Below are 13,093 nucleotides of genomic sequence, written 5' to 3' on the forward strand. Positions count from 1 at the left end.
AGACTCGCCGACTATGTAATTGCGTTTAGCGATAAAGATATTTTATTGTACGACCCATCTATGTCATTTTGTGTATCAATAAAAAAAATTTTTTTTCATTATTTTTAGCGTTTTTTGCTTTCACCCTCCGTCCGCCGCGAGGCCCGTCCGCCCCCGTGCCGCCGTGGGGAGAGCGCGTTCCACCGTCCGCCGCGAGCCCCGTCCGCCGCGACCCGCCGTGGGGAGCGCGCGTTCCGCCGTCCACCCCGAGCCGCCGTGGGGAGAGCCGCGAGTCCCGTCGCGAGCCGCCGTGGGGAGATACCAGAAAGAAAGAGCGTGTCGAAAAACGATACGCCGCTACTTGAGATTCGAGCTCGAGTTGACGTTCGCTGCTATTCGAATGAGAACCTCCGCGATCGCTCTACGCGCGATCTTGTTTCAGTTTTACTCGGGCGCGCGACCATGCAGCTCCAGCATCCGTTTACGTGCTGCGTCTGTGGGCCTTCGGGCAGCGGAAAATCGGTTTTTGTCGCTCGATTTCTTAAACACATCGATAAGATGTGCAACGCGCGATTCGACAGAATATTATTTTATTACGGCGAATGGCAAGACGGCTACCGTACCAGCGCCGGAGGCATACCCGTTGAATTTCGCGAAGGTTTACCCCAACCCGACGATTATTCGCGCGATAACGAGAAGAAAAAATTGATAATTCTCGACGATCTCATGCGCGAATCTTCGAACGCCGACGTACTTGATTTATTCACCAAAGGTAGCCATCACAAAAATCTGAGCGTGATCTTCTTGACGCAAAACATTTTTCATCAGGGAAAAGGCCAGCGCGATATAAGTCTGAACACAAAGTACATCGTGCTATTTAAAAATCCGCGCGACAGGGCTCAAATACGTCATTTGTCACAGCAGGTCTTTCCCGAGGATCCGAAATTCCTCGTCGAAGCGTTCACCGACGCAACGCGACTACCGCATTCTTATCTGTTTCTCGATCTCACGCAGTCTACGCCGGACGAGCTAAGATTTCGCTCGTGTATTTTTCCCGATGACGAAAAGAATTACGCGTACGTTTCAAAGAAAACCAAGATCTCGAGTAGCGTATAAATGAAACGCGCATCGAGACGAGGCGTCAGTATGGAATAAAAAATGTCCAAGCGAGCATCGTGCGCTCCCTGTGTTACTAAAAGACACGCGGCTCTATTGACAGCTCTCGTCCACAGCGACTCGAAACAGCGTCTCGCTTTGCTAAAAAACGCGGACGAGTCGTTCGTTCGTTGCATTTGCGAGTGCACGCTGAACGTTCTCCGCGGAAACGTACCTATAAAAAATAAAAACAGACTGCGCAAACACAAATCGATACTGCGTAAGCTGGTGACTCTGAAGGCCGGTGAAAAGAAACGCTGGAGTAAGAAGAAACGCGTGATACTGCAGAGCGGTGGCGCTTTCCTCCCCGCGTTGATTGCACCTGTTCTAGCCGCTTTAATCACCCGTTTGATCAAACCCGGCAATTAAACAGCATGGAGCGCGGCAAAAAGATGATCGTGCTACCCGAGGACACGTACGATCGCTTACGGGCGTCCAAGGTCGAGGCATCCACCGAGGGCAGCATGCAGACGGTCGGCGATAATCTCTCGAGACTCGACGCTTCGCTTTACAAGATCATGAATTCGAATCGCTACACCGACGATTACGAAAAATGCAAAAATTACTTGCAAACGCTTCGGCGCTACTTGTTTTTCACTCGTAAAGAACGAATGGGCGACGACGACGACGACGACGACGACGACGAGGCCGTCGATAGCGAGACAGCCGCGAAGCTCGCGAAGCCCATGCCTGTGTCGGAAATCATCTCCTCTCTACCCAAGGAGCATAGACGCGACGCAAATTTATTGTTGAATCATTTGGCGTCCACGAATAGAATCAAGTGGGATAACGCGGGCGTCGTCAAGATCGACAACAACGTGATAAATAATTCGAGCATCGCGGATTTGTTGCGGAGCGTGCTAAAAAAATCGGCCAACGCGTTTCTCGAACCCTCGTCACCGGCGGGTCAATTTGAGATAACGCGACTGCTAAAAGAAACAGAAGCCCCGCTAAAATTGATAAAAAATCCGTTCATGGCGCAGGTATTTGAACCACCCAGAAATAAATCACAGCCCGTGCCGCGCGTAGCAGGAAATAAAAGCAAGGCATCGCCCCGCGACGACGCAGTTCTATCGAAAGTTCCTCGCGTACCACCCGATCCCGAAGAACAACCCGGATATTACTTCCGTCCCATGAGGCGTGCCAGGCAGCAGAACGGTGGCTCGAGGTGGTTGAAGATCGCTTAATAATCATGGAGTTGGAAAAGCAGTATTACGACCCATCCCACGAGGCGGGCTTCGCAGGTGCGCGCCGGCTTTTAAAGGTTAACGCTAAAGATCAGCCTCTCGACGAAAAATCGCGCGAGAAAATTTTACGCTGGCTCGATGCTCAAGACGCGTATACGCTGCACAGGCCGGCAAGACGAAAATTTCCACGCCTGCGCTACGACGTCACCAATATCGACGACGTCTGGGAGTGCGATTTGATGCAGCTCAGAACGATTAAAAAGGACAACGATGGTTATTGTTACCTGCTGGTCGTCGTAGACGTGCTCAGCAAGTACGCGTGGGTAGAACCTTTACGCGACAAAAGCGTCGCCACTGTCTTGCAGGCGTTCAAAAAAATTTTAGCCGATAAAAGATCTCCGCAGCTGCTTCAATCGGATAAAGGATCGGAGTTTCGCGGTGAAGCGTTTCAAAAATATTTGAAAGAGAGAGGTATAAAGTTTAGATTCGTTAGAAATCCCGATGTCAAGGCCGCGGTGGTGGAGAGATTGAATCGCACGTTACGCGAGCGTATTTGGAGATATTTGACGTACTCGAATTCCAAGAGATACATAGACGTTATTCGCGATATAGTANAAAAATCCGTTCATGGCGCAGGTATTTGAACCACCCAGAAATAAATCACAGCCGGTGCCGCGCGTAGCAGGAAATAAAAGCAAGGCATCGCCCCGCGACGACGCAGTTCTATCGAAAGTTCCTCGCGTACCACCCGATCGCGATGAACAACCCGGATATTACTTCCGCCCCATAAGGCGTGCCAGGCAGCAGAACGGTGGCTCGAGGTGGTTGAAGATCGCTTAATAATCATGGAGTTGGAAAAGCAGTATTACGACCCATCCCACGAGGCGGGCTTCGCAGGCGCACGCCGACTTTTAAAAGTTAACGCTAAAGATCAGCCTCTCGACGAAAAATCGCGCGAGAAAATTTTACGCTGGCTCGATGCTCAAGACGCGTATACGCTGCACAGGCCGGCAAGACGAAAATTTCCACGCCTGCGCTACGACGTCACCAATATCGACGACGTCTGGGAGTGCGATTTGATGCAGCTCACAACGATTAAAAAGGACAATGACGGCTATTGCTACTTGCTTGTCGTCGTAGAAGTGCTCAGCAAGTACGCGTGGGTAGAACCTTTAGAAGCGTCGCCACTGTCTTGCAGGCGTTCAAAAAAATTTTAGCCGATAAAAGATCTCCACAGCTGCTTCAATCGGATAAAGGATCGGAGTTTCGCGGTGAAGCGTTTCAAAAATATTTGAAAGAGAGAGGTATAAAGTTTAGATTCGTTAGAAATCCCGATGTCAAGGCCGCGGTGGTGGAGAGATTGAATCGCACGTTACGCGAGCGTATTTGGAGATATTTGACGTACTCGAATTCCAAGAGATACATAGACGTTATTCGCGATATAGTAACGGCGTATAACAATTCCGTGCATAGCTCGACTAAAATGCGCTCGAGCGAGGTCACGCTCGACGACGTACCGTTCATACGTGAAAATTTGCTAAAACGTTCGAAACAGCAGAGCGCCAATCGTAAAAAAAAGCCGAAAAAACCAAAGTACAACGTAGGCACTCACGTGAGGATCAGTCGTTATAAAGCCACGTTCGAGAAAGGATACACGAGTAATTTTACGGAGGAGATATTCCGAATCAAGCGCGTAACCCTTCGCCAGGAAATCTACACGTACGTCCTCGAGGATTTAAACAACGAAGAAATCGACGGTTTTTTCTACGGCGAGGAATTAGCCCCCGTGAGCGACGAACGCCTTACGGGCGAACGATTCAAAATCGAAAAAGTCATTCGCACGAGGGGTAGCGGGGCGCGCAAACAAGCCTACGTCAAGTGGAGCGGCTATCCAGACTCTTTCAATCAGTGGATTAAATATTCCGAGTTAACGAGCGTATAAACAATGGAGACCTTCGACGATTTTTACCTGATATTACCCAGCAATAGCAGCATGGCCTATTTCCCCGATAACGCCATATCGCATTTTACAACGCACCTGCCGAAAGAAATTAGATTGAGCGGCGACGACTGGTCTGTCGCCCTTGTAGAAATTCATCTGACAAATACAATCGAGCACGTCAGTGACGCAGAGGCGGCCTATTCATTCGATAATTCAAGGGATAACGTTTTACACCGTTTCAAGTCCGGTAACTTTAACAGCATCGAAGATTTGATAAAGTCCATAAACGATTCACCGGATTTTTCAGAGCATCTCGAAATTGCGCCATCGCTGATCCGCTCGGGCTATTACTGCATCGAGCGCCTATGCTCGTGTACGAGAGATCACGAAATAATTTTTCACGACAAAATACTGGACGTTTTAGGTTTTGAACGAACGCCCCGCATGATTTTAACGCCTACGAGCAATCGCGTCATCGAGGCGACTCGCCCTGCATCGCTCGTGCTACCTTTAAACGATCAGCTGTACGTCTATTGCGACGTCTGTCTACCCACCTTTCTCGGCGATACCCAATCTTCTCTTTTGCGCATAGTCACGCTGGATAGCTCTAAAACCTCGTTCGGGCATAGCATCGTTCGATATTTCGCGCCAGCGCATTACGTACCGGTTTTGCATAGAAATTTTCAAACGATATCTATCGATATTAGGACGAGCGATGGAGTGAATCCGCCATTCGCTCTTGGCTCTCTGATCTGTACGTTACACTTTAAAAATAACCGCTAATCATGTCGATGTATCTACATTACTACAACGAGCAAGTAGGCGGGGGCATTCGTAATAAATACGTCGGTGCACCGAGGCAGCGTGGACGCGGTGTGGGGGCGTGGTTAGGCGGCCTATTTCGTACGATATTACCTTATGTTCGTAGCGGCGTAAAAGCGGTAGGGAGAGAGGCCGGAAGAGCGGGTGTTCAAATTTTAAGCGATGTATCGCGAGGTGATATGTCGCTGCGCGATTCCGTTCGCGTGCGCTCGAGAGAGTCTGCGCGGAAGCTAACCAAGAAGGCGAGCGAAAAATTAAGGGCGGTTCTACATAAGATTTTTAACTGAGTTTCGGACCCCGTTCGGACGCATCGGACGGATAGTGCCAACTTTGAATAATAAATATTCCTTCTATCGAATTTTAACCTCACAATTTTCGGTCTTGTTCATGTGGCGCCGTTCAGTCTTCAAATTAATTTCGGAGCAGATCTGCGTGACAAAAACATCAAAACAATAATATGGAAGTGATAGCAGGAGAAAATATAAACAATTTATTCCGTGTTTGGAACCTTTATAGAAATGTGATAGAAATAAATGAAGTGAGGGAAAAAGCCAGACGTTGGTGGGCAAAGCCACACATTCTTCATAATTACTTAAGTGGTTATGGTGGTTATAGGAGCGTCTTTTGCTACTTTAAAATGAGTGACGAGGAGGAATTTTACTCGTTTACCAATTTTACAATTCATCAGTTCAACTTTGTTTACGATATGGTGCATCCGTATTTAATTAAAATGAGTAACCGACCTCCTCTACCACCTCAACTCCGATTTGCAGCTGTGTTAAAGTAAGCATAATAAATAAATTCATAATGAACATGTATTTAACATGCAATTTATATTAAACAAATATTGTTTTATAACAGTTATCTCGCCAAGGGTGACACCATATACAAAAATGCAACGTTCTACTCTATTGGAAAATCAACAATGTATAAAATCATACCAGAAGTGTGCAAAATCATTGGTACTGTCCTAAGTCCCAGGTATTTGCGTAAACCATCAGTTGCAGATCTAAGAAGAGTAGCATATGAATTTGAAGCTCTAGACTTTCCCCATTGCGTTGGCGTGTTGGATGGAAAGCACTGCCATATAAGAAAACCCAAGCACTCAGGTAGTGCTTATTACAATTACAAAAAATTCTTCAGCATCAATTTGTTAGCCATATGCGATTACAACAAGAGGTTTCTCATGATAAATTTGGGAGGATACGGTAAAAAAACATTAATTTTTCAAACATATTGATACTTACATGGTTTAAAACAAAAACCTTTTTTGCAGGTTCTTTAAATGATGCTTTCACTTTCAATAATAGTGACATTTGTGAAGGGCTGGAAAATGGTAGAATATCTCTACCTGAACCAGAAATTATTCCAGGCTCCAATGTCTTCTCACCATTCTTTTTAATTGGTGACGGAGGTTTTCCCCTAAAGCACTACTTGCTGAAGCCATACATGCAAGTACACAATATGACACCAAATATGCAAATCTTCAATAAAAGATTGAGTCATATTAGGCAGACTGTGGAGTGTGCTTTTGGATTATTGAATAACACTTGGGCAATTCATCAGCAGAACCTACGATGGAACTTGGATACAAGTGAAGATATAATTTTTTCCACTGTCTGCCTCCACAATTATAGAATTACTATGGAGCTACAAGAAGAAAGAGGATTTATAAATCACTGGNCAAAAAATCACGTTTTTTGTTTTTAATGGCAAAATAAACGATGATAATGTTTATTTATCGCAAAAATAACACCGGACACTGAAAGAGCATACCAAAAAACCCCTGGGTATGGATTTTCAAGAAAATATTTTAAGTTTATCTATAATTTTTTTACAACGGAAAATTCATGCACAAAATTGCACTTTTGCGCGTTAATGGGTTAATCAGGATAAAATGTTAATAAACGGCGTTGAAATGCGCGTGCGTATGGTAAGAAGCAAAGATGCGTTTTGCTTAATGGATTCGACGGCAAATGGTAGATTTAAAGTCAGCATCGAAGAGGCCACTCTCATCGTGAGGCGCGCCAAAATATCGCCGAGTGTTTTACTTGCTCACGCAAACGCATTGGCTCGCAGCACCGTAAAAATGCCTTTAACGAGAGTGGAAATAAAATCGTTTACACTACCCGCGGGTATATTGAATACCACAATAGACAATCTAACATTGGGTCAAACACCGAAGAGGGTCATCATAGGGCTAGTGGACAATCGTGGGTTTAACGGAAATCGAGCCTACAATCCGTTTAATTTCCAGCATTTTAATTTGAATTATCTGACTCTGTATGTTGACGGCGTTCAAGTGCCGAGCAAAGCCTTGCAGCCGCGTTTCGATGCTTCTCCCCTGTACATCGAAGCTTTTCAAACATTGTTCACGGGCACCGGTATACATTATCAAAACGAGGGAAACGGTATCGACCGATCGATATATCCCTCGGGGCATTTTTTACTCGCTTTCGATCTGACGCCAGATTTTTCGGCTAATCTATGCACTCATTGGAATTTAGTACGCACCGGCTCGTTGCGCTTGGAATTAGGTTTTGAAACCGCTCTTGCTGCTACTGTAAACTGTATATCGTTTCTCGAATATGATAACGTCATCGAGATAGATGCGAATCGCGCGATCGTAACAGACTTTACAACTTGAAAACGTGCGAGCGAGCGTGCGTTGTAATACGACACGCGAGGCTGTGCTTTTTCGTCGCCTCGAGTCCGCCTCTACTTCGTGATTTGCTACTTATTCAAAACAAATTTTGCTGGCTGCCGCGTAAATATCGTGCTCGCTGCACGAGTCGCGACATTCGTTCATCACGTCTGCTGTAAATCAGGTCAGCTGCGCGAAAAAGTCTTAAAATGGATTACATAATTGACATGCAGGGTTACATTTGTCCAGAATTTGAATTTTTACCAAAAGAAATCGCCATAGTCTCGCTGATGCGCCATTCTGCATCAAGCTGGGTGATAGCTCCACCTAACCACTACCACACGTACGAGTCGAGCGTTAAAAAGTGCATCGATTTTTATTCGCGCAAAGTTCACGGAATACGCTGGTCGGAGGGTAGCGTTGCCGGCGATGAATTGTGCAGTGAAATTAAAAATATCATGTTATCTGCGAATAACATTTATACATACGTTGACTCAAAAGCAAAAGTAGAATTTCTAGAGTGGACTTTGGGCAGAAACGTGATTAATTTGTGCAGCTACAGGTGTCCATCCTCATCGGACTTGACCCATGAATTCGAGTTCAAGACTGCGTGCCTACACCATATGCTCAAAAGTGAAACAAAGATTCATCGTGAATATCAGTGCGCGTTAAATAACTGCCGCTTGTATAAAAAGTGGGTTTTAAAAGTCGCTCGCGATTATAATGATTCGCGCGATGCACCTGACAGCGAGACGATCTCCCGGGCACTCGCGCGTTATCTCAGGGAAAACGCAGAGGGCGACGAGTACGAGGAGGACAGTGACGCCGAGGACCTCGACACCGTCGACGACGGCGCTAATAATATCTACTCCCAGAGTGCGGCACCACCTTCTTACGACTCGTTATTTCCCCAATAAAAGAGCCATCGTTGACTAAAATACAGCCAGTAATCGCCAGTGAATGTATGAAAGAATGAATATGCGAGAGATCGAGTATGCCTTGCGCGGAGTAAACGGAAAATCTGTGGGTGTGTTTGCCGCTGATAGAGTACCTCGTAATGTATCGCTACCCGCGTGCCTGGTCATGAATTGCGATAAATCCGACCAACCCGGCTCGCACTGGGTCGGGTTATACATAGATAAATTCGCATCAGGGGTATATTTCGACTCCTTTGGTCAGCCCCCTAGCAATGCACACCATAAAGAGCGCATACGACGCATTTGTAGTAAAATCAAATATAATCATACGAGACTTCAAAGCTTTGACTCTGCTGTATGCGGCGAATACTGTATTTTTTTTCTCTATCACATGAGTAAAAATAACGATTTAAACTCATTTCTTGATTATTTTACCGCTGATACTCGTAGAAACGATAACATTGTGCGGAAATTTTATACTGGTTTAATAAGTGCGACGAAAAAAAGGCAAAATGTAAAAATATTTCCGAATGAAAATAACATCGGATACGGCATTCAAATTTGTAAACCGAAAATGTAATTTTTATAAATGTTGCAAAAAGCAATGAATTTTTTCTTCAATAAAACTTATCGACATCAAATACAAATTTTTTTCATTCTTCAAACCCTTCCCGATATCTACTAAATTTTTAAGAACATAATCGTCGACTTATCGCTCCTACTGGTAAGAAATCATGCAAGGAGAACAGGAGCTCGCAGCAGTATCCATAAGGAGTATTAGCTCTCTACATACTCTCAATGTAGCAGGAGAGTATGCCTGTACGAAGCTTCGCCCGCCGAACGCAAGAAATAAAAATATTTAAAAATACATCGCATCGACGCCGATTCACACTGCTGTAGTCGTATTTTATATCGTCGCGAGTAATATCAAATTAGACGCGTTGCGCGCTCCCGATATTTCCCGGTATCGCTAGGGTGACATTATTCGCGCTAATCATCTCCGTGCTTGCTGAAACAGCGGACGCTTATATGAATATTACCGAATCATATTTACGCTACCGATATCCGCTCCCCCGAAGTATATTACGTTTACATATCGTGTATAATACGGTCCTGTATTTTCGAGCGACGAGCCACTCTTCGCCTCGAGTCTATTATTACTCAGTGTCGTATTTACGATAAGCCCAAGCATAAAAATATTCCCGGAATACCCCGATCTAAACTCTCGCGCATCTCGTTAGATTTATTTAATGGAATTCAATGGAAAGTAAAACAAAGCAAAATTACGTGCCCGGACTCGAGACTGTTACTCGATCATTTCTTTATCGCGTTCATAGCCGTAAGACGAGCTGAATTTCGCCTGACACATCTGACACGTAATAATTTTTACAGCTATTCCGAAAGCTCGAGTATTACATTTTTATGTCACGAGGTCAGCGGATGCTGTTTACCCTTTTTTTATTTACAAATATGAACTGCCGTATTTTAACGAAATATGATTCGCACTTCATTGTTCCGAGCAGAATGTCCAGGGTAGGGATGCTGTAATCCCTCGTATATATTTCCTATCCGAGGCGTTAGTTGCTCAGTTGCGATTTAATCCTCACACTAGCGAGTGCGTGCTTACTTCTCGTTCGTAAAAGAAATATACCTCCTTGATCCGCGATGGCTGCCAAAAAGTCGAGTGAAGAAAAACAGTGCTATCTCCTTCAATCAACGACTTACCCTTTGAACAACTCGTGCTCAAAGTACGCTACGGTAGGCCTAGAATTTTACGGCGGGCAATACAGACCCGCTGTGCAGATATCAAAGTCGGAACATATGTACAGTGGTATAGTGCTAAATAGCGTCGGCTGGCGAATGATTCGTGACAATATGCACAAAGTAATGGGGTACACCTACGGGCATTTTGATGAAGCGCCTGAAATATACGCTCCCGATAGAATCGAGATAGAGGGCTACTCGATCGATTTTACCGTTATGCACAACATAAAATCGGTGCAGTTTACGAGGAAGGTATTCGACCCTCTACCTGCAAAATACAAGAGGATGCTTGCTGCAAAGGAAGCTGAAGCAGCCGCCGCCGCCGAGCAAGCGCCGCCCCTGCCGGAAAGTACCGAGCGTAAGTAAATTTCTCATCGTTTTTTCTACAGCACCTGTTCGATATTACAAATATTATCGTTATCTCAATAGAGAGAAAGGAGACGGAAGGAGTTTCTGAAAAAATCACCGAGCTTTCGTCTCCGTCATCAGCCGAAAGAAGAGATACGAGCGCCGAAATACTCTCTCCCGATACTACTACGCGCGGGTCTGATTCTGGCGCGAGCCATGTTCAGATTTCGGAATGATAAATATTCGGAATCGTAAATATTCGGAATATTTAAAATTCGGAATGTTTGAAAATCGGAATTTTGAAAACGGAATATGAAAAATTCGGAAAAACAAAATTTCGGAATAAAAAAATTTCAGAATGAAAAAAATTCGGAAAAATTAAAATTCGGAATCCACAAAATTTTTAATGGGAAATTTTATAGTCTACGTTCTCCACTAACAATTTTGTGGATTCCGAATTTTAATTTTTCCGAATTTTTTTCATTCCGAAATTTTTTTATTCCGAAATTTTGTTTTGCCGAATTTTTCATGTTCCGTCTTCAAAATTCCGATTTTCAAACATTCCGAATTTTAAATATTCCGAATATTTACGATTCCGAATATTTATCATTCCGAAATATGAACATGGCTCTCTGGCGCGATGCAGGTTGATGCTCCTGCGAGGGCTGGCTCGTCATCCGACGGATTAAGTATGTTTCGAATTTTATTTTGTTATTTTGTTAAAAAAATTTAAAATTAATTAGTTTTAAATTATTTCAGAACGCAAATCTCCTATGTTGAACGAGTCGAATAACGAAGGCTCTAATATCAAAAAACGCGCTGTCTTGGAAAGCAGGGACGAGTGCGGGCCGTTCCGCGATATAGAGCCTCAATTTAATACAGAAGAAATTGAAAAAGCGTCGGGTAAGGAGGATATAAGAAACTCGCTTTGCACCTGGAAGAGCATGGGAGAAGGTAGCGACGAGGCAAAACTATTGAAATATTTTGGCGTTATCGCACCTCCGCCAAGGCTGCAGCTCGTCGTTTTGCAATCGCAAACGGTCAGGGGTTTACAACTTGTAATAAACGCTATTGACAAACGCTTCGATGTATTAGAGCGTTTGGCCCAATATTATACGCGTATGCTTCATTGGTTAGCTACGTATTATTATGGAAAGATAATCGTCCAGCCTTCCGATGAGCAGCTCCCTATTTTGAAGGGTTTTTTAGAGTTCAAGGCATTTTACAAACAGCATATGCCTTCAGCTAATTCAGCTATAATGTTTAAATTTTTCAACGACGACGATATACCCGTCGGAATGGAGCGTGCAGTCGAGGTTTTCCTACAGGAGATTAGCGCCTTTGGAGTGGAACATTTAATGCATAGTGTGCTCGAAAAATGTGAACTGCGCAAAAGACAATTACAGGCCAGTGGAGTATTGTAAAAATGTAAATATGAAATAATGTTTTTTCAGAATATAATCATGAATTTTTCAAGATCAAATTTGTTATTTTATTTAACCATACCCTAATTATAGTAAAACCCTCATCCTATAAAAATAAAAAACTCGAGTAAATTTTTAAAAATTAATATCAATCTTTATTCAGTTATTTTTTGATTTCGTACAGTAAAATCACTCTAATTTTTTTTAAAACTTGTCATTTTCTCCTTATTATCTCCAACACACGAGGGGGCGTACGGTAAAAAAATAGCTTCGTACTTTCATATCTTCCTTTCTGGCTGTCTCTTTTGCAGCGATTTCTTTCCAATTTTCAGTCATATTCGTAGTTTTCCACACTTCCTTCATCGCCGCGTGCTTCGCGACTCTTTGAGCTACAAAGTTATCACATTCTTTCGAGTCATTTTTATAGCTCCACACTTGCTTGCTTGTCGAGGCTCGCTGGCTATCGCCTCGACGCGGTGGTGAGTCATAAACGAATCCGTGATTCGTAGAACCGTTCGATTTACAATTAGTCGATTGATTATTACCCATAATGAATCTCTCAGCGCTGCTTATCGATATGGGCTAGATTATGTTCAACGGTAAATACAGTTTTCGTATATTTAATATTCGACGTTTCCTGAGGGAGCTTCGTCTTTTCACGAGTAGCGCTTTTTTCTCCGCTATACTTTAATCGCGAAGGCTCCAAGAGACAAGTTCGCTCTTCTTTCGTACCTCTGATCGTGTTGTTTGTTGGATTAAAACTGATCGACTGCTTATTTCCCATTATTAAATTAGGCTCTAGTCGATGTTAATTGATACGAGGTATGCTCCACCGTCGTACAAATGCGTTTGACGTTAAACGAACCAAAATACCCTTATTTATACAAATAATAATCACTCTGCTCGTAAGA

The 13,093-nt window shown here is 43.9% G+C and overlaps 2 protein-coding genes across 2 annotated transcripts; both read left to right on the forward strand.

The window, feature by feature from the left end:
• The first annotated feature begins 3,804 nt into the window (after positions 1 to 3,804).
• Positions 3,805 to 4,263, forward strand: LOC111693303. The gene has a single exon (XM_023457689.1). The coding sequence runs from the start codon at positions 3,805 to 3,807 to the stop codon at positions 4,261 to 4,263; it is 459 nt and encodes a 152-aa protein (XP_023313457.1).
• A 6,011-nt stretch (positions 4,264 to 10,274) lies between these two features.
• On the forward strand, positions 10,275 to 10,994 carry LOC111693304. The gene is made up of 2 exons (XM_023457690.1): positions 10,275 to 10,768; positions 10,840 to 10,994. Exons 1-2 carry the CDS (start codon positions 10,312 to 10,314, stop codon positions 10,992 to 10,994), a joined length of 612 nt encoding a protein of 203 aa, XP_023313458.1. The 5' UTR covers positions 10,275 to 10,311.
• Positions 10,995 to 13,093: the final 2,099 nt, after the last annotated feature.

The sequence above is a fragment of the Trichogramma pretiosum genome, unplaced genomic scaffold (genome assembly GCF_000599845.2).
Source record: "Trichogramma pretiosum strain Unisexual culture from Peru unplaced genomic scaffold, Tpre_2.0 scaffold178, whole genome shotgun sequence".
NCBI lineage: Eukaryota > Metazoa > Arthropoda > Insecta > Hymenoptera > Trichogrammatidae > Trichogramma > Trichogramma pretiosum.

Coding starts and splice junctions, on each gene's coding strand:
- LOC111693304 (XM_023457690.1), top strand. CDS start 10,312: ATGGCTGCCAAAAAGTCGAGTGAAGAAAAACAGTGCTATCTCCTTCAA. Junction 10,769..10,839: donor CCTGCCGGAAAGTACCGAGC/GTAAGTAAATTT, acceptor TTATCTCAATAG/AGAGAAAGGAGACGGAAGGA.
- LOC111693303 (XM_023457689.1), top strand. CDS start 3,805: ATGCGCTCGAGCGAGGTCACGCTCGACGACGTACCGTTCATACGTGAA.